This window comes from Notamacropus eugenii, chromosome 3 (genome assembly GCF_028372415.1).
Source record: "Notamacropus eugenii isolate mMacEug1 chromosome 3, mMacEug1.pri_v2, whole genome shotgun sequence".
In the NCBI taxonomy this organism is placed as follows: domain Eukaryota; kingdom Metazoa; phylum Chordata; class Mammalia; order Diprotodontia; family Macropodidae; genus Notamacropus; species Notamacropus eugenii.
Window position 1 is genome coordinate 170,277,966 of NC_092874.1, and position 27,383 is coordinate 170,305,348.

General features: G+C 39.9%; 1 protein-coding gene across 2 annotated transcripts in view; it reads right to left on the reverse strand.

The window, feature by feature from the left end:
* Positions 1-1,578: 1,578 nt before the first annotated feature.
* The window catches only part of PROSER2 (proline and serine rich 2), a 69,662-nt gene continuing 43,857 nt past the window's right edge, over positions 1,579-27,383 (reverse strand). For both annotated transcript variants that reach the window (XM_072653336.1, XM_072653335.1), the window contains exons 3-4: positions 6,830-7,082; positions 1,579-4,651 (exon numbers count right to left, since the gene is read on the reverse strand). In XM_072653336.1, the coding sequence (XP_072509437.1) occupies positions 3,603-4,651; positions 6,830-7,082 (1,302 nt within the window). In that variant the 3' untranslated portion in view covers positions 1,579-3,602. The remainder of the gene's footprint in view (positions 4,652-6,829; positions 7,083-27,383) is intronic.

Consider the following 27,383-nt stretch of genomic DNA (forward strand, 5'->3'; position numbering starts at 1 on the left):
CACCCTCTATCCCCTGCACTTCCTCACCAACCATCCTAAAACTGAGACTAGGCATCGCACAACACTGAGCCCCTTTGTGCCCTCTTAGCAAAGAGCTTCACTCATAAGGAATTTATTTTTAAAATCATGGAAAAAGGCAGAGCTCTCTTTTTAAAAAATGCAAGTCTTTCAGTTCCATTGGGCATCACTCAAATACAACCATATTCTTCATGCCAGCTACTTTCAAGTGGATAACGTAAGCCAAAGACCATTCTATTAGGACATTCCAGAATGAAGGATCCCGCCCAACCAGTCTTCTAAAAAAAGTCAGTTGATTCAGGTGAAGGCAACAAAATCATGGTTAGACATAAAGCCCTTTCCTTTTTTGATTTCATCTCACTGGATTCAAGGTAGCTTGAAGGAGAAGAGCCAAAGATCCCTAAACTTGGAAAGCTTCCTACACTCTGGTTTCTGACCTACCTTTCCAGATTTATTTTACATCATTCCCTTTCAAGTACTCGACAGTCCAGCCAAACTGGCTCCTATTAGCTATTCCTCCAACTCACATTCTTTCTATTCTTGTAAATAAAAGAGTAAAACTCTTCTAAAATGTTCTGTAATAGAAACTGAGTGTGTACGTATGCTCATGCCCACAGGGCGGACATAGCTAAAGGGAAAGGAGAAGGAATAAGGATGTGTGTGTTAAATATAATCATTCTGCCATCCGTAGTTTGTAAGACTCTCATTGGGGAAGATGGTACATCCCTCTGGGAAAACCAAGCAAAGCTATATTTAACCCTAAATTTTCAGTGCTTGAAGACATGGGCTTGGATGGGAGATATCTGTTAGGAGCTGTCTCAAAGGTGACATGGGACTGGATCAGGAAAACTGGGTGTTTTAAGCGTGCCCCCTTTTTGCTGTGTTTTGCTTTGGAATGAAGTCCCAACATTTAATTTAAATAACTAAATAACTAGCATTTATATAGCATTTTACAGTTTCCAAAATGCTTCACAAATTTTGTCTTATTTTGTCCTCATAATAATCCTGGGAAGTAGGTGCTAGCATTATCCTCATTTAGAGAGGAGGAACCTGAGGCCAGATTTGAACTCTGCTCTGATTTCTATATACCGTGACACCTAGAGGCTTCTAATTTGAACTGAGGCAGACAGGTCAAGTGATTTGCCCAGCGTCATATAACCAATATAAGTGTCTGAGGCCGGACTATAATCCAAGTCCTCCTGACTCCAGGCACAACCCTCTATCCACTCCACCACTTAGCTTGCCTTAGTTTGATTCTTAAATGGTCAGAAAAAAATATAACCTATAATAAAATAAAGTTCATCAGAAGGTATAATTTGAATTTGACGTATAACATACAGCTTTGATTGCTACATTTTGAGACATATAGAAAAAGCAGGATTTCAAGCTAACAGAGTAACAGTGGGTATAATTACAAACCAAAATAAATAAGTTAAAAGAAAAAAAAGAGGATCTGATAGCAGTATAATGACTTGATTTTAACCTTAACGAACATTTGAGTGCCTACTTTATGTAAGGCACTTTCAAAGCCCTGGTTTAAAAAAAAAGCAAAACACCCTCTTGGACTTAAGAAAATCTCCAACTTTATTTTTCAAGAAACATCATAAAGATGAATATACTAAAATAGCAAAACTCATCTCAAACTCGGTGACATTACTGAATGACAACCAAAGACCTCACCAAGAGGTTACATTACAAATACAGATTACTTTAAAGTTTCAGCAATGTCAAGCCCCTCAGATTCAAATGATGGAATGTTTTTCAACTTGCTTCTGAACGATTAAACAGAGCGCATCTTGTTCTATTAGCAGAAACATGGCTCTGACGAATCACTTAGACATCCACTGCCAACAAAGCTAACTTTAAAATAAACTATTAAAAAGGCTGTGAAAATTAAATGCTTATTTTAAATAGTGTCCAGATTCCGTAACAGATGAGATTAATTCATGGGGGGTGGGTGGGGTGAGGTATTAAATACTGGTGGTTTTAAGTACAATCTTTTTATATAATTTACGAGGCAAGTTGAATACTATGGAAAATTTCCTTCACAGCACATTTAAAAGTTTGAATTTAAGCAACATTTACAGGAAAGACATAGCTGTGCTACCATGATGGCTAAGAGAATAATAAAAGGCTGTGCCTGGGTCTTCTAGTCCAGCCCCTCCCAATCTATTTTTAAAGGTTTAAAATTCCATCCTTGAATAGTATTAATAAACTTGTTCTTGGCTACAACTTGGCATACAAGACATACATCAGGGAGAGTCAGTTCCTTTTCCTCACCCTTCATGTTACATAACTGCTCACAAAATTTGGAGATTTCTGGGAATACAATCAGCCAGTGGTCTTTGTGTCCCCTTTTGTCCCCAAAACACCTCAGTTCTTTGGTGGGGGGAGGGGTTTGTGGAGGGGAACATTTTAATTGGGGAGAAGTAGAAAATAGTGTGAAAAGAAGAGCCACTTTTGAGCTGCAGAAATATCATAGGAATTGGACATATCAAAATTAGAAACTGGTTATGCATTCAAATAGCCTTTGGGTTTCTTCTGTGTCATTCATTCCCAATAGAACACTGCTAAAAGTGCATCAAGGTTATGGGAAAAAAAGGCTGTATCCTGTAGATACTGAACGGAGACTTCATCAAACGTTATGAAGCGGCGTTCAAATGTGTGTGTGTGGGTGTTCCCAGTCTGACGAGACTTGTTTTCTGAAAAACCACCATTCTTATCAAAGTCCTCGCCATCCTCTCTCCACTCTTCACACTGAAATTATAGTAATACAACTATAAAGCCTTTACTTAAATCTTAAAAAAATTCTCATGCAACCCAGATGGCACATTCATCTGCAGGGGGTGGGGAGTAAGTGCATGTTTTGTGCTAAAACAAGCCTCCCCTTCCAAAACAGATATACCAGGCACAATAAAGATCAGAAATATGAACAGAAGGCCTTACTTAAAAAAAAAAGATAGAAGGAAAAACACAGATGGTATAGTCAGAACTAGTATTTCAAGACAGGTACTTCAGGACAGAAGATGATTATAAGAGGCCAGGAAGCGAGTGGCTCAAGAATGCCAAATAAAAACAACCAAAAAAAAAAAAAAAAGGTTATGGCATTTACAATCCATGAAGTCAATAGGTTTGAAAGGTCTATTGTTTGTTCTCTACCTCCTTCCCCCTCTCCATTTCTTGGATTTTGCCTGTGTGTGGAAAAAGGAAGACTTAGAAGTGTGGCAGGATGCATATCTTCCACAGGGAGATACCAATGTTCAAATAGGGGATTGTGGGACAGCAATGTGAAAGCTTGATGACAGCTAGAACCAGTTTTCCTGGAACCTCCAACCCCACAAATGGCACAGCAATGGGGAGTTGTGTATTGGCCTTTAAGTGTTTATATTTGTTACAGACCAAGTATCTCCCAGACATCTTCGGTGAGGGAAAGGATCTCTGTGTTACCCCTAACATTTCTTCCCCCTCCTGCCTCTGCCTCTTCAAGGGGGAGAGCAGTGTTGTGAGTATTATCACCATCCTGCCGGACTGGGCCAGCCCATCAGAACCCTCTCCTCTTGCAGTATCCCTCTCTGCATCATCCATCACAAAGTTTCCTTTAGTAGCCCTAGCTTCCTCAGAGCCTCTCGGCGAGCTTCTTCTGTGGAACCCCGGCCAGCAAATTGAACAGTGATGCCTTGGGGGCGGAATCCTACAGCTCTTGGGAGAGAGCCTGACCGTCTCCTGACATCTTGGCTGACAGCTGGCTGCCGATGTTCATAGAAACTCTTGGCAGCATTCTGCCGCGTGATCTTGTTGGGAAAAGCCGAATCTGGGCGGAATGTTATCGTCTTGCCAGTGGAGACAAAAGGGCTGGGCTCACTCTTCAAAGCCTCATGGATACTCTGGTAGCCATTGGGTAGAGTTGTGGATTGTTCTGTTTGTACAGCCTTGGAACACTGATCAATACTCGGTTGTTTTCCTTTTCCTGGACCTGGGGCTTCCCTGATGATGCTCAACTTGCTCAGGGCATCACACGTGGCCTGCTCAGGAAGGAGACTTCTTTTTTGATCAGTTGGCTCATTCTTCTGTAACCGATCTTCCATTTCCCCTGGGGCCAGGAAGGCCACTCCATTGATGTTGGCCAGAACCTGGGCCTTGCGTTCTTGGACATTGACTGCTGCTTTGGAGATGGTCTTATTGAAATCCTTCCCAGCACTGTTAGTGACACTGATGTTGCTTGGGAAGCGATGAACCTTAGGGACGGTCTGGGAAGCCAGGGTATGCCGGTGCCATGGGGAGTGCTCACCATTTTGAGCAGATGGTGAGGCAAAGGTCCTAGTCTTCCATCCATTGAACCTCCCTTCCACTGAAGTGGATGTAGGGGATGGGCCCTCATTTCCTGCCCATCTCTCAGAGATCCTCTGAGCAATAACAAGTGGAGTGGGTACAGAGTGCAGGAGTTTTGGGTGCTCTGCTGGAGGAGAGGATGAAAGAAGCTCCTTCCTGGGAGATGTTGGGGCTGAGACAGGAAGGGGAGGGGCTGGAGGAGGGTTGTTTTCAGGAATGGTGGAGGCTGGCAATGAAATGCTATCAGCTGCTTCTGTTTTGTCTTCCAGGGCAGGCAATTTATCTTTCTCCATGCTTTCTGATTCTGAAAAATGAGATAAGAGAAAACCATCATAAGTTATTTTCCTAAGTGAAAGTAAATTCACTGATTTCTTTACATTGAATTTTAAATGGTCTTAAGGGCTATTTTTTAAAGCACTTTTGTTGCCTGAGTTCCCTTGGCCTCTGCTTTTATTAAAGAGTGGCTGGGATCAGTACATTAGTGATGGTAAAGTGAACAAAAAGATGGCATTTCAAGTCAGAACACTTGGCCTGAGTCTTGGCTTTGCCATTCACTTTGTAGGCCTTGTTATTCTCCTGGTCTTCACTCTTGATTGTGAAGCATTTTATATGATACAGATATAAACTATTATACCAGCAAGTTTTGAAATTGTCCATTAATAGGAGACTCAGAACCTATGCCTGCCATTTTAATAGAGGGGGGAAATAGACATTAGAAGGTTAAGTGGCTTATTTAAAAGCGACTTCAGTTATACAGTTCAATATAGACTCTAGCTTGTTCTAGATGAGGTAACCTTGAGTACTTAAGCTAAAGATTTCAATAGCAGAGCAAGTCTGTTTGTAATCATCAGAAGTACATTTCTGAGAAGACCCAGATGGTGGTTTCTTACTTGATAATGGGCCTAAGTTGCTATCAAAGAACTTTTGGGCACTCCCTTTTGCAAAAGGCACCTTTCTTCTGTTGCTAAATACAGCATGTTCCCTTCTTGATTACTAGGGTAAGGAAATAAACTGTTTGCTTGAAAAATCACATGTCCACATAGACACAACAGTATTTATGTAAAAATTCTCCCAAAAGGTCATTTAAGTTTTAAAATACAGTGGCAAATCAAAGTTTGAAGAAATAACCATGAAGTTAAAGCAATAACTCCTTGGGAGATTATCTGCTACCATCCTTCAATAACTTTCTTCCAGAATTCTTGAGGTCCTACAACTGGAGGAGGGAGGGAATAATGAGAGAGAATAGAAAGGAATGCCTCATCTGATGCCTCATCATGGCATGCTAAGGCTATAGTAACAGGGCACATGGTCTGATAGGACCTGCCAAGATAGACAGCCTTTGAGTATAGTTGTGGTGATTGGCGTCTATTGTTCATGGACTGGTCCTGCTAAATGTAAAGAAGTCCATTCTTCTACTCTTGGAGACCATATACTAAGTTGTAGAGGAGTGGTAATCTGTATCTATGAGGCAGTACCTATAGCAATGAAATGACAGAGCCTGGATGTATTGAAGGGGTAGACCTTTCTCTTTCTGATACTCTAAATTGGCAATGGCCTCTCTCAGCCAATAGGAAAAAGGCATATAGAGTTCCTTGTCCATATGCTTCTTCTTGTTCCCCGCCTCAAAGAAGAGAAATGGTATTCTCCGTACAGAGTAAACAATTCCATTTCTTAAAAGCCCAATTTCCTTTAAGAAGAAAAAGTGTGAAGAGCTACCTTCAAAATTGTGGCAACCAATCAAGAGAACTTTGGGTAAGCTGTCTGGGATGAAAGCATGGAAAGAAGCACAGCATCCTGGGAGCATCGGATCACAGAATGAGAGCTGAAAGGAACCTCAGAAGACATCTAGTACAAACCCTTCATATTACAGATTTCAAAACTGAGGTGCAAGGAGATTACATAATTTGCCCAAGGTCAAACAGACAACATTAGAGAGAACATTCAAACCTGGGTCCTTCTGATTCCAGAGCTAAAGCTCTTTTCAATTGTTCCTCATGATAAATCTGGTATAAGTTGGAAGGTGCTGTGTGGTAGGTATGTGTTGGGCCAATCCTTGACAAAAATTTAGAAACTCTCATGAAAAAGTTATAATTTTTTTAATTTTTAAAATAAATAAAAATATTTATATTTTTAATTTTTATAATATAATGTATTATAATTTCAAAAGTCATTTGTACACCTCCTTATTCTGTTTGTGACTTCAGCTCCTTTAGGGACTTTCTTACATGTATGTCTCTTTAATCACAGGGGGCAAGACAAGATGCTGGCTTGTCTGGACAATCCAATTATCATATACACGTTTCATCCATACAAAAAAACAAATTTAAAATTTGAAAAGCCTCAACAGGTTTCTGCACTGACTAGCCTTGGTGAAGTGTGTGTGGGGGGGGGATTAGGGGGGACTAGTCCTCAGGAATATTAACTGAGTCAATAGGAACCTGGAAACAGCCTTGTTAGTTTGTATTTCATGCTGCACAATCACCTGCTACTTGGGCCACGTGCCGAAGGCATTTCCCTTCTTGGTCCTCAGGTTTCGGCTTCACCAAGTCAATGATATCCTCTGGCTCAGAGTGACTGGAGGCACTCTCTTCCAGTGACCTTGGAGAGTGACAGTGGATACCACTATCACAAAGGGCTTCTTCCTCCAAGTCATCTTCTAGGGAGTCAATGGTCTCTTCAAAAAACAGGATGACGTCCTTCTCTTCATGGGTAAGGTGCTTCAGGCTTTCATCATCCTACATGTTGGGTGGGGTGGGAGAATGAAGGAGAAGAAAAAAAAGAACAGAGCAGTGGTTTTAATGAAGTGGAAACAATACCATAAAAGAGGGGTCGATATACAACAGAGACAGGGGTCCACTGCTGTCTGAAATTTCTTGCTTAGGGAGAGGATGGCAATCAGTTTGCCTGATCCACAGTGTAGATCAATCAGTAACCTTAACCTGCTTGCCATTTTACTTGCCTGAAACAAATATTATTCAGATAAAGTCATCAGAGGCCTATAGGAGTACAGGCTGATTGAGTTGGTCTTGGCAGAAAAGTGAGCTCTCCTTCATTAGTTTCTTGAGAAAAATCAGTTTTTATCTTATTTTCTAGTCTTTATCGCTGTAATCTCCAAGCTTTATCAGGGAAAAAGAAAGGGAGGGAGGGAAGGGGGGGAAAGAGAGGAAGAAGAGAAAGAGAGAGAGAGAGAGAGAGAGAGAGAGACTCTAATAATAAAATACTTGTTATTCCTGCTACAAACATGGATAAAACTAAGGAAGATTAAAGTTGGATAGGGCCGTGACCTGTGGTCTGAAAGGCTTCAGAAGGACTGTCTGAACTGAAATACCTCTTCAGTGAGTATGCCATGCTGTAAGGACTCACAATGACACTGCTTCAGAATAATGTCTTGGATTCTTTATAGCCAAAACCTAATATACTACTATTTAATGTTATAATAGCCTTCTTCCTCCAGCTGCTGGTAGCCCCTGCCCAATTACCTCGCTTTGATTTTGTCTATACTTTGATATGAACATATTTCCTTCAATAGAATGGAAGCTCCTTCAGGGCAGGGCCTTACTTCACTTTTTTTTTTGAATCCCCAGTGGCAGGAACACAGTAGGTGCTTAAGCACATTTAAAGCATATTAAACATTTGTTGATTGACTGATAAATCCCCGAAGTAATGTGGTCTAGCTGATTGGCTAAGAGGCCAGTTAGATTGCTAGTGATGATTAATTAGTATCTGAACTCCTACAGCATGAATTTCCATGAGTATCTAAGCCTGCTTATCATCATTACATTGCTTAGAAGTGCATCTTCTCCTCCCCAGCAGATGTAACTAGAATAACTCTGATGGATAACTGCTAATAGTGACATTTGATGAGAAGTTATGAGGGATTGAAAAGTCTGGGGCATGAAGCAAAACTTTAGTTAAACTCCTGGTTAAAACTCTGACCTGGGGCAGACAGATACTAAAAGAGGTTAAGGAAGAAGTAATGAATTATTTTGTTTAGGGATGCCCCCCCCCCCAATTAACTTAACACTGGCCATTTCCTACCAGCCTCCATTTTCCAGTTTAGTATGATTTAATATCCTTCTGATTTGAGATCTCCAATGCGGACAAGCCTACTTTGACAACACAAACAGAATCTGAAAGTATTCCCCTGCCATAGCCCCCACTTACTAAGCAACTCCACAAACAGATCACTTGACAATTAAAATTTTTTTCAATGACGAAGCATTTGTTTTCTCTCTCTCCCACCTACTTCCCTTCCCCATTGAAAAAAGAAAACAACGTTCTTATAATAAATAAGCATAGTCAAGCAAAATAAAATCCCATATTGGAATCTCATTGTGCATACATTCAGTCGAATATTTAGACCTTCTGTCAGAAGGTCTCACCTTGGTTATTGTAACAGCCCCCATCCACCATCTCCAACCCAACCCTTAGGCAGAAGCCAAAACCTTCTTAAGGCACAGGTTACTTCTTCACTCAGAAACCTTTAGCAGTTCCTCACTGCCTATTGAACAAAATACCAACTTGTAGGCCTGGTGTTTAAACCTCTCCAGTTTGGTTCCAACCATACTTTCTAGTCTTATCTGACATGACTTTTGTTCACATAGTCATCCCATATTCTAAATTCCAGCCAACTGGTCTACTAGCCTGTGCCCTGAATTTAATATGCCACTCTCCTCTGACCTTACACTTCTCCCTTAACAATACTGTTTGATAATAATGTGGTGAAAAAATTATAACCAAAACTGGATATTATAATATCTAATATTAGATCCCACCACTATTCCTCATGCCATTTCTTTTTCAAAATCATGCTTACTTCATGATTCAATGCAGAGGCCTCCTCCATGAAGCTTTGCCTGATGTCTTCAGCTAAAAGGGACCTCTCCTTTGTCCCCATCACACCCTACCTTGTATAGTTAGTTATGTGTGGAAAAAGATTAAATCCCCCTGTCCCCCCACTGAGGAGAATATAAGCAACTTAATCTTTGTGCCTCCGGGGTCCAGCATTGAGCCTTGTACATAATAGGTACTTGAAAAATGTTTATTAACTTAGAATTACTTAATGAAAAAATGGTATAACTGTTGGTCAGATTCCATAAAAACCAATTTAACCCACAATATAGCTGAAATATGTGCATTTAGATTTACACAGAAACATAAAAACAAGATTGGGAGTAGACTCTCTTAGGAAAAGTATATGTTTACATACGTATATATGAATACATATGTGTATATATCAATACCCATATATAAATCCATAATGCTCAATTGTAGCCTTGGGTGGTGGCTAGGGGAGAGGAAGGGGGACAAAAAAGAACAACGTATAAACTGTACAGCAGAGAACAAAAGAAAACCTACAAGGAAGCAAAGAAAAGATGGACACCTTTTCCACCTAACACACGGTATTTAATATCTAGGCTTTCTTGAAATGAGGTTATCGCTACATATTCTGAATCCTCTCCTACGTTCTGCTGCACACGTGACATTTTTTTCTTTTCTTATTTTATATTTAAGTTTATAATGTTTCCTTTTCTTTTCCTATTATGTATTTAAGTTTTAGTATTTGTCTATAATAAAATTTTTAAAAAATAGATTTACAAAACAAAAACAATATAGTAGCGAACAGCCTGCCATGTAGAACAAAATATTTCAACAAGGAGTCTTATGCTTGTTAAGACCAGTAGAATGTAAGCTTCTTACATCCTATGAGGCAGCTAGATGGTGCAATGGTGCAGAGTGCTAGGTCTAGAGTAGGAAGACCTGAGTTCAAATGTGACCTGAGATACTTACTAGGTGTGTGACCCTGAACAAGTGATCTAACCTCTATTCGCCTCAGTTTCCTCAACTGTAAAATGATGATAATTATAGCACCTATCTCTCTGCGTTATTGTGAGGACCAAATGAATTAATATGTATAAAACACTTAAGGTAGTACCCAACACATAGTAGGCGCTTTATAAATGCTTACTCCATTCTTGAAGCCTGGGACTTTTTTCATCTTTTGTCTTTTCATGCCCAATACCTAGCACTGCTCCTCTGAGGTTCCATCTCACATTCATCAGACTGGTAAAGATTACAAAAATGGAAAATGATCATTGTTGGTGGGGCTGCTAGAAAACAGGCACACTAAAACAGTGTTGGTGGGGCTGTGAATTGGACCAGTGTTACTGGAAAGCAATTCAGAACTCTGCCCCCAAAATGATTAAACCATTCATACCCTTTGACCCAGAAATATCACTACTAGGTTATACCCCAAGGAGATCAAAGAAAAAGGAAAAAGTCCTGTATGTACAAAATGTTTATAGTAGCTCTTTTTTTGTAGTAGCAAAAACCAAAACCAAAACCTTGTCAATTAAGGAGGTATCCATTTATTAGAGAATGGCTAAGAAATTATGGTATGTGAATATTATTAGGGTATGGAATATTATTGCACCACAGGAAATCACAACACTCACCATTTCAGAGAAAATTGGGAAGACCCGTGTGAATTGATTCAGAGAGAGGAATGAATGTAATTGATGATGAGAGCAGTGATTAGAAGCAGTAAAACAATTTATGCATTATAAAAAATAAAACCTCATATTTACTTAGCATTTAAGGGTTGCAAAGCACCATACAAATCTCATCCAACTTTTTCTCAATCTTCATTCTCCTTGACTTATTTACAGCCTTGGACACTGTTCTTCACCTCTGTGATGCTGTGATGCTGTTTTCTCCCTAGGTTTTTGGGATACTGCACTCCTGGTTCTCCTCTTACCTACCTGACGACTCCTTCTCTACATCCTTTACTGGATGTAACCTCGAAAAAAATGTTAGTCTCTGACCTGGATGATGTCTTACACAGAGTCCAAGTGAAAAAAAAATGGATCCTTTAGATAGATACCCCTGTTTACAGATGATATTGTGCTGACTGCATCAAACCCCAAAGTACTGGAGGGCTTTTTCTGTGATATTGAGGATTATTCAAAAAAGATTGACCTAACAATCTGTACAGGAAAATTACATACATGAAAAATGCCACTTGTCCACCCAAGGACATGTAGTTGTAAAGCCAGTCTATTTATTGTAGCAGTACTTATATCTAGTACAGGGACTATTGATAAGCAATGAGTTATGCCAGAGTTGAAGAGGAAAAATTTGGAAAATAGCACAGTTCTTCTGATGACCCAAAGCTGTTCCTTGGAGCAAACCCGCACCTTTTTAATACAAAGGTTCTTCAGGTGACGCTATATAGTTGCTTATTTCGAAACTTCACAATCACTAAAGAATCAAAGTTGTGGGTGACCTCAATGTCAGTGAAGCTAACGTTGGTGAGACTAAGGACCATTGACATATTTCTGTTCCTGATCAGTGAGGAAGAAAGACCATAAGGTATATCACCAAAGAAATAGGAAAACAGAAAAGGTGACAAGCTGGTCAGGTAGCAAGAGTGAACGACAGCAGATGCTCCAACAAGGTGTCTTCTACATACTGTAGAATGGGAGTTTCTTGAAGGTGGTGGTACCCATGAATTACAAAACTATCTAAAGGACAGCCTCCAGAATATGGGATGGACCTTACTTGGGGGACCTATGGAGCACGGGGACAAGAACTTCACAATAATAAGGTGGATGGGTGGCGGAGTGATGGAGGCAATGACATGACTGAGATCTTAGAGGCACTGAAACACTCAGGTATGGACAGAGAAAACAATACCTTTGTCTTTTAGGCATCCTAGCATAAGGGTAGGGACTGGATCTAGGATTTCATTGCTATGGAGAACTCCTGGAAAAGAGAACTCTTCCTACTAATGCAGAATCTAAACCCTTTTTGTCAGCTTAGTCTTAGAGCAGGGGTTCTTGAGTGTGTTGCGTTTTTGTGACCCCTTTGGCACTCTGTAAAGCCTACGGCCCCCTTCTCGGAATCATGCTTTAAAAATACACAAGATTACAAAGTAAATAAATTATGCTGAATCACAATGACCAAAATTAAGAAAAAAAACACCATCAAATTCAAAGACCCCTGCCTCAGAGAGTTGCCTAGGATAATGGGAGGTTAGGGGACAACAGATCCAGTATGAGTTGGAGGCAAGACTTGAACCCAGACCTGCCTGGCCAGTCAACTTTTTATCCACCATGCTCTACTGTGTCTTATGAACAAAATATATGTTTTCTAAAAAAATTTCTTTAAATATTTTCTAAAAAGTTTTTCTTAAAGGAACATGCAAAACACATAAAACACATTTAGTCACAAGTCCTTGTACTAGTAATTTTTTAAAATCTGGAAAACCCTTAAGACAAGGAACCCACACATTCACCTTGAATGCATTAGGAAAAACAGGTGAATGGAGAGGTGGATGGTGGCTTTTATGGAGCTTCAGGTTCTTTCAGTGATTGATGGCAATGGTATTTTAACACATCCAGTTTCTCTTAGGACTGGCTTTCCTGTTCTCTCACGCAGGTGGGTCACGAGCCCTCTCTTAGCTAAGGTTAGGCTCACTGGTTCACAAATGTAACAGATGCCTGATGATTCCACTCAAGGTTTCCCGATTTCTCAGTCTCACTTAAGCTCCTGAGACATTCACTTCCCTTTGTTTTAGTTTCTCTAGCTGTCACAGGCAGGAATAAGGCTTTGACCAAATCTGGCCACTATTCAGAAAATACCGACTTTCCTCCACCTCTGTTTCTCGCGCCCCCTCCCCCCCATCCCATCCCAATCTCCTCCATCTGGCAGTACTCATGGCAGGACTCAGATGGGTACTCTGACCTTGGGCAAATTCTTTGGCCTCTCTTCAGCCTCATTTTCTTCATTTGTAAAATGAGAAGGTTGGACTAAAGGATCTCTAATATCCTTTCCAAAAACATAACTCTGGCAGTAGCATGAGCAGGAGGGAAGAAGGGAGGGAGAGAGAGAGATGAAGAGGAAAGAGAGAAAGAGAGAGAGAATGAGAGAGGAGAGAGGGAGAGAATGAGAAAGGGAGAATGAGAGAGGGGAGAAGGAGAGAATGAGAGAGAGAGAGACAGAGAGAGAGAGAGAGAAAGATAGAGAGAGTCTGACCTGAGCAACCTAGTCTCTGTTCTGATTATGAAAGGGGCTTGTATAAACCTGTTTCTTCTAAGGATAGTCACTGAAATCTTTGGTGAACACCTGTGATGTACCATTGCTTTTGCTCTTAGAAGTTTCTTAAATAATCAACAAATGAGAAAGGGCAACTCGACTTTTAACACAGAGCAGAAAGACAAAGAGGGAAAAAATAAAATAGAAAACATGGCCACAAAGTTTCTTAGGATCAGATGGAGCTTGAGGGGGCAAAAAAACAATCTGTTTTCATTCATTCAGAATTCAGTGTGTCTGCTTTGCAAAAGTAAGTACAAATGACAGAAAACAAACTCTCTGTTTCATTTTAATTGAATTCCCTTCCTACAAATATGGATTTTTATATATAGATCTGGGCCGTGAAGGAAAAGAAAATGCTTTAGAATTCCCAATCATTACATACTCAACATAGTGAATAAAGTCTTTCCCACATGTCCACACTTGCTCACATCCCTCTCACCCACTTGTTGGAATATCTCCAATGTGTATGGGAAACTATACTTTCCTTCTGAGGTATGGGGTGTGTGTGTGTGTGTGTGAGCATGTGAGTGTGTATATGTTTTAGGGGTTGTACACTGGGAGACAGTACATACAGGAATACTAAGAAGACACTGCTAACATATTTTAGGCAGAAGAGTTTCAAAATGCTAAATATATTAAATCAGTTATGATACAACTCCCTGAGTCAACCTGCTCCTTCAGTAAAAGAGGAACACTAAGTGATGGGCTCTCCTCCTTGCCATTCTAAGGGAGAACGAAGTATATATTTCTGAACTTACTTCTAATTACCGTGACCTAAGAACAGTCTGGCCAGTGAAAGCTAAATATACCTGTGCAAAATTGCTAGACTCCACCTATAGTTCCATAACAGCTCAGAATCACAGAGAAGCCAAGAAATCCACTAGATTAGAATTTTAGTTCTTATTTAAGTGAAAGATGCAGCATTGGCAATCTTGGAATCTGTATATCTATAGTATAAGTTTATGGATGGAATTATCATCATCGTCATCATCATCATCATCATTATATCGTCATTAGCTTTAGGTAGATGGGGAGAGACAGCTATTGTCATTAAAAAAATCATGACAAGTACTGCATATGCTAAAAAAAAAATCAGTACTCTACCTGATTATTATTACCTACAAAATATTGAACTAACCATCCTACAAGTGGCTATTTGATATGTATAGACTTTTACTACATGCCTCTTTTCAAGGAAAATACACTTAACACAACTCAGTTTTTTCCTAAAAAGAGATGTGACGGTTAGAATATTTCCAAATATAATGCATGTAATCTGTCAGCCACTGTCCAGCTGGACAGGGAATCTGGTTTTTTTTTTTATTGTTTTTGTTCTGTTTTGTTTTTGGCTAGGGGTAGTGTGATATGGTAGCATCACTTGTGAGAACATGCTCCCTTTTAGCCAGCTAAGCATTTCTTTATCATTGCTGTATCATTCATTTGGCAAAGCAAATTGATAAGATAAAAGATGACTGCAGAAGAGGCGGAGAAAGTAAGTGAAAGAATGAGGGTCCTGTGACTTGTTGATATTTAGTCATTTTTCTCTCCCGTCCAACTCTTCATGACCCCATTTGGGATTTTCTTGGCAAAGATATTGAGTGTTTTGCCATTTCCTTCTCCAGCTCATTTTACAGATGAGGAAACTGAGGCAGACAGGGTTAAATGACTTGCCCCACGTCGCATAGCTAGTAAGTGTTTGAGGCCAAAGTGAAACTCAGGAAGAAGAGTCTTCCTGCTTTTAGGCCTATAACTCTATCCACGTCACCACTTAGCAGCCTTACTACTTGTCTTTAAATTGGTCATGCAGTTTCTTTTGGGACAAGACTACAAATACCACTCTAAACTGCTGATTTAGATATTCCCTGATGTCTATATAAAACTTCAGAGTCCACAGCAATCATCTAAGGATGCAGAGTGCAGCAACTATTGGTACTTGTTTTAAGAACTCTATATCTATTTATGGGGCATCAAGGTGGTATAGTGGTTAGAGTTCCAGGCCTGGAATCAGGAAGACTCATCTTCCTGAGTTCAAACCTGGCCTCAGACACTTACTAGCTGTGTGACCCTGGGCAAGTCACTTAACCCTGTTTGCTTCAGTTTCCTCATCTGTAAAATGAGCTGGAGAAGAAAGCGGCATGTTATTTTCAAAGCTCTCCTTTTTATTTGTGTTGCCTACTGACCTTTTCTCTGTTCTCTTCAGTGCATATACCATCAAATACCATTTTTTCTTATTTTTCTTACCTTTTCTCCCCATTTTGGTAACCCTTCAATACTCCAAACTATACCTCTCTCCTCTAAATTGAAAGAAAAACAAAACTTTATTTCAAACATACATCAAAACAAATCCCTACATTGACAAGCCTTATCCCAAAATACATGTCTGTCCTCTGAATTCATTACCTCACCCACAAGAGACGGGTAGTATGTTTTATCACTGGTCCTCTGGAATTGTGGCTGATCATGCATTGACCTTAATTAAGTCTAAGTTTGTTTTTCTTCACAGTGTTACTGTTACTGTATAAATTGTTTTCTTGAGTCCTACTCACTTCATTCTGTATCAGTTCAAACACATCTTTGCAGGTTTCTCTTAAAATGTCCCATTTGTTCTTTCTCATGGTACAATAATATTCCACTACATTCATAAACCATAACTTGTTCAGCTGTTCCCCTAATGATGAGCACTTTCTTAATTTCCAGGTCATTGCTACTATGTTAAAAGGACTGCTGCAAATACTTTTGTATGTATCAGTCCTTTTCCTCTTTCCTTAATTTCATTATTGTACAAGTCTAGTGGTGTTATCACTGAATAAATGGATATAAACAGTTTAAAGATTTTTCAATATGATTTCAAATTGCGTTCCAGGATTTCTGAGTCAGTTCACAGCTTCAACAGTGTATTAATGTGACTTTCCCCCTGAAAACTCTCCAAGAATTGTCATTTTAGGGGATCTTCTTTGTCATTTTGATGAGAATGAAGTAGAACTTCAGAATTCTGTCTAATTATTATTAGCGGGTCAAACTTTGTTTTTCATATCCATTGAGGGCTTGAATTTCTTCTTCTGAGAACTGCCTGTTCATTTCCTTTCGTCATTTATCTATTGGGGAATGACTCTTGATTTTAGATATTTGAACAAGTTTTTTAAAGTTCTTGAATATCAAACCTTTATGAGAGGAACCTGGCTCAAATTTTTTTCTTTCCCTAGCTAACTTTAATTTTAATTACAATAATTTCATATAAAAAATTTCATGTAATCAAAATTGTCCATTTAATCTCCTGTGATTCTCTGTATCGGTTTTTTGGCCATGAACTTCCTTTATCCGTAGCTGCCATAGGTGTTTCCTTTCTTGCTCTCTAATTTGCTTTATATCTAAGTCATAGGTGTGTGTATATACTGGGAACTTATCTTGGTATGATGAAACCTAATTTCTGCCACATTACTTTATAGCTCTCCTTGAATAAGGAGTCCATGTTCTAGGATCTGGGGTCTTGGATCTCACCTGATTTAAACCTTCATCGAAATTCTATGGGCTATAAGAAAGGTTAGACTTGGAAAAATGAACTGTTTATAAATGTACACTTACCATCCATTGTGATAAAAGAATGCCTTTAAAATGATGAATTAAAGAATGTGTCAAAATCTTGTGAGCTCAATCCCAAATTGTGCAAAAGCAACTGATCACAGCAAAAGGAGGACATGTTGGATGTTAAAAGGTTCCCCTCCCCACAAGGAGAAAAAAATAAAAAGGAGGGCAACATGTAAGTTCCTTGAGGGCATGGAGCCACTTACTTGCTGTGTGACCCTGAGCAAATCACTTTCTTTTCCCCTCAGTTTCCACATCTATAAAATGGGGATTTAAATAGCACTTACTCACAAGATTGTTGTGAGTGAGGATCAAGTAAAATAAGCTATGTAATGCACTTTACAGATCATACTAAATCACAATATAAAGGTTAGTTATTCTTATTTTTGCTTTTGTATGGCTTACATATTGCCCCCTTTTTATTTTGTTTTCTTTGTCATTCAATGTTGTATTTACACTTAATTCTCATACATCCTTGCAGGTTGTGCTAATCCCACTTTTGCTGAAAGGGGACTCCCTGGACACAAAGCTAATAGAGTCAAGGAACAAGCCAAATGTGTCCAAAGCCAAATATCCATCCATCCATTTTCAGAAAGAAGATGATGACTGAATTTTAAATCTGGATTTCTGTACCACTCCTCCAAATACAGGCATGCCTTAGACCTGGCTAGAGACAAAGGGCGCTAAATGAGTCTAGTAAAAATGTATTTACCTGATGTCTTGAAAAAGTAATGAAAGGGGATTTAATTGAAAAAGGAAGAAAGACAGGTTAAAAAAAAAACCTGACTACAATATTCACCAAGCTAGATACCATAGAGGATAACTGAAATATAGAAGGAAGAAGAGCTGTAGCCGCTAGCCAGAAATTTGCAGGAGACAAAATTCAAGACAGCATTTGATTTCTAAACACAAATATCCCAAGTTGAATATATGTAACAAAAAGATGGACTAGCCTGCTTAATGTAAGGAGGCAAATCTGACCTCATGAATGGTGCTGGAGGATAGATTTGGCTAGGCTGGAACGTACCCTCTAGAACTAATCGTTAAATTTTCAGTGTGAGCATGTAAACCTTGGAATTCTTCCAACTCTTGTTGGTTAAACATTTACCAGCACATTCAAAATAAACAGCATAGGTCAGACGGGAGTAGGGTGGTAAATATAAAATAGAACACAGTAAATTATGAACTCCTTGAGAACAGGGACTGCCTTTTGTCTCTTTTGGTTTGGTTAACTGTTAGCAATATGCCTAGCACTTAAGAGGTATTTATTGATCGAAAAAAAAGATTGAGGACCAGAACTGTTTTCAATATGTCACATGCAGTCTTAGAACTGCAGGATATAATGGGGCCTTATATCAGGCATTAGAATAGAGAGGAGAACAAGGAAACGACAAATAGTCAGTGCCAGTTGCTAGTTCTAAGACTTGTGACCGCAGACAACTGACACAACAGGGAAAGGATTCATCTAATCCAACCCTCTTAGATTAGCCCCTCGGGAACAAGCATGCAGAGGCTGATGGGTAGAGTGTAGGCCCTGGAATCTGATACCCCAGGACATTTATACAGGAAGGGACTCAGAAGGGACTCTGAACTGAGTTCCAGGACCCAGTGAATCCCAGTTTACCTTGCTTTGTGACCATGGATATTGGCAGGTAACCTAGGCCTCAGAGGCCTCAGGCATTTTACCTGTAAGAATGAAGGGGTGGGGCTGGGCATGGTGGTGCACATTTGTAATCCCTGCTACCCAGGAGGCTGAGGCTGAGGCGCTGGTGGATCTTTTGAGCCCAGGCATTCCGAACTTTACTAAGTCTAGTACCAACACGGTTAATCCCTGGGAAGGAGGGGAGGGAACCATGCTGCTTAAGGAGAGGTGACCTGACCTAGGTTGGAAATAGAGTAGGTGAAAATTCCTGTGCCAACCCGTGAGTGCCTGTGGTGCCTGTGAGTGACCTTTGAACTTCCAGCATAGGCAGGATCGGGAGACTCATTATCAATACCAAAGAAACAAACAAATGAAGGGGTTGACCTCTGTGGGCCCTTCCAATGCTAAATCTACGATTGTATGCTCCTAGTTCTCAGCTTCTGTTTCCTCACCTGTGAAATCAGATTAATAATACCTGAAACACTCACCTCACTGCATTGCTGTGAGACCCAAATGTGGCCGCCAAGCACTCGGCAAACCTTAAAGTGCTTTTTAACTTATCATCCTCCTTTTTAGACAAGAAAACCCAAGAGAGGTGAAGAGATCTGTCTAAGGTCACGAAAGGTTGTAAGTGCCAGAAGGGACTGGAAACCAGGTCTTCTGACTTTAAGGCAGCTAAGGCACGTAGGGATAGGGTGCCGGACCCAAGTTCCAGTTTGGTCTCGGACATTTACTAGTCACTGTGACCTTGGGCAAGTTATTTAACCTCTGTTTTCCTCAGTTTTCACAACTGTAAAATGGTGATCATAATAGCACCCACCTCCCTGAGTTGTTGTGAAGATTAAATGAGATTTGTAAAGCACTTAACCTGGAACATAGTAGGCACTAAATAAACCTATCTTTTCTTCCTTCCTTCCTTTCTCTCTCTCTCTCTTTCTTCCTTCCTCCTTTCTTTCCTTCCTCCCTCCCTCCCTTTCTTCAAGTCCAGGGAATCCCCCCCCCCCCCATACTATGTCATATTATCTCCCATTCCACTTCTCTGACCCTCAGTTTTCTCATCCGTAAATTATAACTTTCATGATGACCTTACAGGATTGTTTGTGTTGTAAGGATCATGAATACAAGGATTACGAATACAATTCATAAACTATTAAGCATTATATAAAAATATATATTAATAAAGGCTAAAACTGCATCCGCTTTTTTTGGCTACTAGGTCATATCACTTACAAACTGATAATGGGGGTGAGGGAAGGAGAAAACTGCCCAAATACATCTACCTCAACAAGATACCACAGGCTGTTGACTTAACCATTAGGTAGAGAATACCATAAGTTCTTGGGAGAGTAGGAAAGCATCTCAGAGTTTTACAGTTAAGGAAACTGAAGCCCATGGAGATGAAGAGACTTGTCTAAGCTCACACAGATTGCAAGCGTCAGAGGTAGGATTTGAACCCTGAACAGGAAGGACAGCGATAGATCTCACGGACTCAGATGTTCATGTACAAATGCACAAAGCTCATCTCTCCCTGTACCCCATTTCTTCTAAGCCTAGGTTTAGGTTGTTAGATCATGGCAGGCTCCACATCGATTCCCCCATCAAAGAGTTCAGCACCTGGTGCAGTTTTCTTTTCCATCCTAATCCCTCCCCTTACATTTGGGATGGCATCCTTTCAGATCTTTGTCCTCACTTCAACCTCCTATCACTCCATCCCTCCCTCCTGCCCCAGTCTGTCATTCTTGGCTTCTCTTTCATCCCTTTCAAAATTTCCACCCTGCAGTTAAAGCCATTCAGCTCGCCACTGTTGTCTACTTTTGAATTCCTTGACTCTGTCCTACTGCTGATCCTTCCACTGACAACCCACAATCATAGGTTACTCCTACCATTTATCTGCATCGGGTTCCCCCCCCATATTTTTTTAAATTATCGACTTAACAAACATGACCATTCCGTTATGCAAACTTTCAGTATACAGAAAACAGAAAAAGGGATTGTACATGAAACAGTGAGCTTTTGTTATAAAGTTTGAAATCATGTATATGTTAAAGTATTTATTTAAATTAATATGGTAGAAACAAAATGGCTCTATGTCCCTTTTGTCTATCACTTCCCAAACCTCCTTATCCCCAAAGGAGTTCTTTTTTGTAACAAATATTCACAATAACGTAAAATAAATCCACATAATGCCAATGTCTGAAAAATGCATCTCCTTTCCCACTTCTGGTGTCATGTTTCATCAGCAATCCTCTGAAATCATAATTGGTGACTATATTGATTAGAGTTCTGTTGTCTTTCAGAACTGTTTTGCTCAGTTTACCGTGGCTGTGTTTCTGATTTTCTAGACTTCAATCTCACTCTTCAGCGGCAGTCTTGCCCTGGAAAATCCGTCCCGCTGCCACGCCAACATCCATCTGTCATTGCTGAGTTCATTCCCAGGAGAGGGACCCAGGCCAGGCCAGCTAACATTCATTCTCCTCCTGATTGTACTTCTGATTTTTTGGACTTCAAGACCATGCCTCAACACAGATACCTTCATCAATCACCCCACTCCTGCCCATCTTCCCTTTGGTTTTCTTTTTCAATTGTTTCAGTCATGTCTAACCCTTTGTGACCCCTTTGGGGTTTTCTTGGCAAAGACACTGGAGTGGTTTGCTGTTTCCTTCTCCAGCTCATTTTACAGATGAGGATCTGAGGCAAACAGGATTAGGTGACTTGCCCAAGGTCACACAGCTAGTAAGTGTCTGAGGCCAGATTTGTGTATTATCTTCCTCCATTAGAATATAAATTACTTGAAAGCAAAATTGGTTTTCTTTTTGTTTATATTTGTTTCTCTAGCACTTAGCACAGTTCCTAGCACATAGTATTACCTGCTCATTTTGTAAATTGTTATGATACTGTCTATTTCACTCTTTATCAGTTTATACATGTCTTCCCAGGTGTCTCTGAATTAGTCATATTTGTTGTGTCATGTCAAACAATAATATTCGTTTGCCTTCTCTGAGCCTCTCCCCTTCTCTCAGTTCATGTACAGCTACCACCCTAGAAGAAATGCTCAACACTTCTCACATGGGCCATTGCAGTCCTCCTAATTTTTGGTCTGCCTGACCAAAGACTCTTCCTTCCTTCCTGACTCAAATAGTTGCTAAAGCAATTTTCTTAAAATGTGAGGCTGACCATGTGATTCCCCTACTCATTTAACTCCTGTGGCTCCCTATTACCTATAAAATCCCATATAAATTCCTCTGCTTAAAGCCATTCTCAACCTGGTTCCATTGTACCCTAATACAATACTCTCCTTCACATAAAGACTATGATCTAGCCAAAATGGCCTTCTTGTTTCTCACATATCTATTTCTTCATCTCCTGCCTTTCCCTTATATTTGGAATGTACTCCTTCTTTACTTCTACCTCTTAGAATTTCTAGTTTCCTTCAGCATGAAGTCTTTCTTGATCTCCTCCCAGCCCCTCCATCCTCAGTTAGGGCCTTTCATTAGTGCCACAAAACCCCCAAACCTTTACTTTTTACATACTCATGTATGTCAATGTTTCCCTTCCTCCCCTGTCCTTCCCAATCCCCAACAGACCAAAACAAGGTCTTTGAGAGCTAGGACTATTTCAGTTTTTGTCTTTGCATCTCCACCGGCTACCACAGTGCTGACTGCATACTGACATGCAGTAGTAATACTTAATAAATGCATGTTGATTGATCACCATTCTCCTGCTGCTGAAATCTGTCAAGCAAGTCACCAAACCATGCCAAATGGGTCCACTCCAAATCTGGGTTGTCTCAACTGGTCCCTCACTGCTTCAGGGCAATTATTCTATTTCCTGATTGATTCTTTTCCTGTACTCTACAAGAGCCATATTTGAAAACTTTTCTTCTCTCAAACCTCCTATTCTACAATTTTCTCCTCAGAGGGGCATCTTGGGTAACATTTTAATAAGAAATGCAGTCTAGGCCTCAGGCTCATTCCTCTGGATGTTCTCCTTGGAGCTTCACTTGCAGCCCCTGAAGGTAAAGGGCCACGTCCCCTCTCCCACAGTAGCCAAGGCCCACAGCACCCTCCTCCAAACTCCCTTCCAGTTCTCCACCAGCAGCCGCAACCCAACAGAGAGTGTGTCATCTCTGGAATGGGTCCAGCCTGTGAGAAGAGGAGGGTCAGTAGAGGAGGCCACAAAGCCCTGGGTGAGAGGCAAACTCCATCACCTTCTCAAATTGGAGCTCAAAATTGATGGTGTTGGCACTGGACACTATAGGACAATGGCTGCTGCCCAGGTAGAAATTGAACTGTCCCCTGAGGTCTCCATGATGCCAGTTTCAAAACAACAAATATCCTGAGTTGTTCCAAGTCCCCTCTAGCATCGGGAACCTAAATTGACTCTTCCAATCTGGGCTGGCATCTGTGGGTCAGTCCTATCTAACCTTGAACGGATTTTGACCAGGGCCTTCTTCCCTGGTTAGCTCTTTCCAGATGCCTGCTGTCCCTAGACCTGCTGCCCACCCAGAACCTGAACTGTCCCCTGATGTCCCCATGATGTCAGTTTCAAAGTACATAATGCTAGAGTGTGCCTCACCCTACATTTGGAGTTGGGATATGGAAGCTTGCCTCCTTTCCTTTGGCTGCTTTCACAGCCTGACTCCTTACATCTCCTCTGAACCCTCTGAAAACGAAAGATACAAATAAAGAATTCCTCCATCAAAAAAAAAAAAAAAAAAGGAAGAAAATGTAGTCTATCCCCCTCATCACAAACTTCTTTTTCTTTTCTATTCTAGACCTTAAAACCCCTAAACATTAATTCCCTTCCCCCTGTCATTCTTTGCTGTAATCTCTGACTCAGAGGGTTTTCTCCTCACTTCTCTTCTTTTTGTGTCATTGGATTTGGTCCCCTCCATTCTTCTCCAAAAACTTGTCTCTTTGGTCCCTCCCCCACCCCCAGTCTCCAGTTCTAAGTTCACTGGCTGCAGTCTACAAATCCAATCAGTTCTCCCCATCATTAAGACAAACAAACAAACAAAAAATACTTCACTTGATCCTATAACCTCCTTAAGCAATTGTACCATATCTCTCCTCCTTTTCAGGGCCACATTCCTGGGAAAATCTGCCCCTTTGTGCTCCCACTCATTTCTCAGCCTCTTGCAACATGGCTAACGAATCTTAACTGAAAGTGCTGTCTCCAAAGTGCTCAGTGTTCTCTTAATAGTTAAATTTGCTTCTCAGTCTTCATACTTCTTACTTCTTTACTGACCTCTCTGGAGCAGATGACTGCTAATAATCTCCCCCTTCCTGGACACCCAGCTATTACAACATGGTAAGTCATCTCTGATGTACTATCCCTTAACCTTTGGTCCTCCTAATGCTCTACCTTGGGCCTTCTATCATCAGATCCTTGGGGCTCAACTACATGCAGATAACTACCAAATATCTATCTATTGATCAATTGATCTATCACTCGCCCTGTTTGATCTCTTCAATCTCTAAGCAGACATCCAACAGGAAATACAAATACACCAAGTCCAAAATGTAAATTATTATTCTACATGCCTTCCCCCAGAACATCCCTTCTCTCTCCCCTCAACGGAAAATGCAAACATATGGTAAACATGTGGGTAAGAATTAATAAAAGGAGAAATAAACAATATTGTGGCAGCGGTTCAGAACACCTGGCAAGAAAGAAGAAAGAGATAGTTCAAGAAACAGATCAAACTTGACATAGTAGTGATGAGGGACTTCTGTACATCTACTGGAGCATTTTGTTTGCAGAGCAACTGTTAGGCCACTAAGTGGAGCTGAGGATCCTGGAGCCAGGAAGACTCAAATCCAGCTTCAGACATCTATTGTGATCCTGGGCAAGTCACTTAACCTCTGTTGGTTTCCTAATCTGTAAAATGGGTATAATAATTGCACTTACCTCCCTGGGTTATTATGAGAATTAAATGAGTAATATGGATAAGTGCTTTTCAACCTTTAAAACACTAGTTTGAAATACTAATTATTGTTATTTCTTAATTCTAGTATCTTCCTTCTATTATTTCCTGTTTGTCATATATATACATATATGTGTGTATATGTATGTATATGCATATATATGTGTATATGTATATATGTGCACACACACACATATATGCACACAGCTTGTTTGTACATAGTGTTTTACATGTCATCCCCTCAGATCATGAGCTCCCCCAGGGCTCTTCCTTGTATCCCCAGAACTTAGCATAATACCTGACATAAAACAAATGCTTAATAAATGCTTACTGACTGACTGATTGATATTCGACCTTCATATGTCAAAGTGATGAGAGAAACCATTATGTCAGACCTGATGCTGACCAGTATGGAAGAAGTTACTGGTGAAGTAGAAAGAATGAAAACATTGAAAGGGAATGACCACGTCACCTTAAAACTCATGATAAAGAAGGAGAAGAAATTCAGGCAAGGCTGAACATATATTTAGATTTTGGGAAAGGTTTCAGAGTTCAGAAGAAGGACAGTTATGTTCCCAAGGACTGAAATTATACAAGGAAAGTTAGTCCAAGAAGTAAATGACATGCTTCGGGATGAAATTCTGATGACACAAATAAAAATCATTGTGAGGGGAAAGAAAAGGAGTAAGCTATTCCAAGAAACTGAAGCGGATCCATCATGAACTCATTCATCAACAAAGGTTTTTTTTTTAATGCAAAAGTTGAAAACCAGAGTGTCTCAACTGAGATGAATACCATGAATGTAGGACGGTCCTCAAAGAATGGTGTCAGAATATTAAAAGCCCAGAATGAGTTCATACTGGTGAAGGATGCCAAGGTCAGCAAAAAAGGGATTTTAAAAAACGACATTGGGAGCAAATATTACTTAGTATAAATTACATAGCTTTGTTGAGGAAAAGCCTACAACAAAAGTCCTTCTCTAATGACTCATCATGACATAGAAGTGACCCTGATAAGACCACCAGCACTGCACAAGCTGGAGCAGCCTCAAGTACAATCCCAGAGATAGGATGCCTCTGCTGTCTTAAACACAGAGGGGCTCGTCACCACTTAGCTTGGTTACGTTCTTTGGCTATAACAGCCTATCCAACAGAGAACGGCAAAATAACCTCCCATGTTGTGTTATTTTCTTCCTCAATAATATTGACACAGTAGTGTAAAAAAGGTCAGAGAGTATTAAGAATCATAGTTTTGGGGTTGCCTATGTTAACAATAATTTGTCTGGCAGTATTCTAAATCTGAGATTTCTATCCAGTGATTATGGAATTGACAAAATATTGAAAGAACTAAATCAACATATACCTTAATAAACAATGACTTTTAAAAGGGCATAGGGAAGAATGGTGGAAAATTCTGGGAAATATACCTTGAGGAGATAGAACAGAGTGAACTCAAAGGCTCTTAAACTAAATCTGAGTAGAAGCCCAAATATTTTTGAGAGATGAACATGCCATACATAGTGCACATTGAGCAAATGAAATCGATTGCTTTACTGTGAAGGGAATATCTGGGTACTAATGTGAGAATCATTTCTAAATAATCTGTTAGGTCAGACCATAAACTAGTTGGAGCAGAGATCTGAAGCAATCAGCACTGCACCACAAACTAGAAAGGCAAAGATTAGAACAAGACGCTGCATGCATTTACAACTCTTCTCATTTCACTGCCAAACTCCTAGAAAGGATCTCCTAGTCTCACTGCCTCTGATAGTCTCACCACCCACTCCCTTCTCCACCCCTTAGAGTTTGGCTTCCAATGGACCTCTTTACTGAAACTGTTCTCTCAAACGTTACCGATGATTTCTTTTCTTTATTAAAGTAAGTTTTTATTGATGCCTTTTTTGGTCTTATGTCATCATAGTTCTCCCCAGGATCCCACCCAAAAACATCTCATATAACAAATAGCATTTTTTAAAGACAAAGTATGAAAAGAAGTAAAAGAGGGGAAAAAATCAACACAATTGATTAATATATTCAAAGAGTCTGAAAACATGTGCACTGTGTAACACCTGTGAACCTCCCACTTTCACAAAGATGTAGGTTAGAAGAGCCATCTCAAAATGGGTGAATTCTTAATGGCTAAATCTGGAATATACTTCCATCTTATCTCCACTTTTTAGAAGTCATACATTCTTTAAATGTTAAATTCAGGTGCCATTACTGCCATAAAGCCTTCTCTTAATCCTCCCTACTTTAGAATAATCTCTCCTGTCTCAATTTTTCTTATATTAGATTTGTGCGCATGTTGTACTGCTCTCCCCTACACTTCCAATGAAAAAGTAAACTCCTTGGAGACAAGAATAATTTCATTTTTTCCCCTTTATATCCCCCAAGGGCCTTGTTTGCCTTGAACCTAGTACAAATTTGATAAATGCTGAAACAAAATAGTTCCAACATGATCAGTTCATACAAGCTGTTAATGTAGGAGTTCTTAATCTTTTTTTTTTTTAATTTTCTGAACCCACTTGGCAGTCTGGTGAAACTGAGGTCCCTATTCTAAGATCGATTTTTAAAATATTTGCAAAAGTATATTTCAATATAATTAGTGTCCTTTGTAATCCTAGTATTTTATGCATTTAAAATGTTATTTTGAGATGGCATCCATAGACTTCAGTAGACTGCCAAAGGGATCCATGTTACACAAAATATTAAGAACCCCCTGATCTAAAAGAAATTACACAAATCTGGAATAATAACAGATGACTGGAACCTATCTGCCAACTGAGTTGAG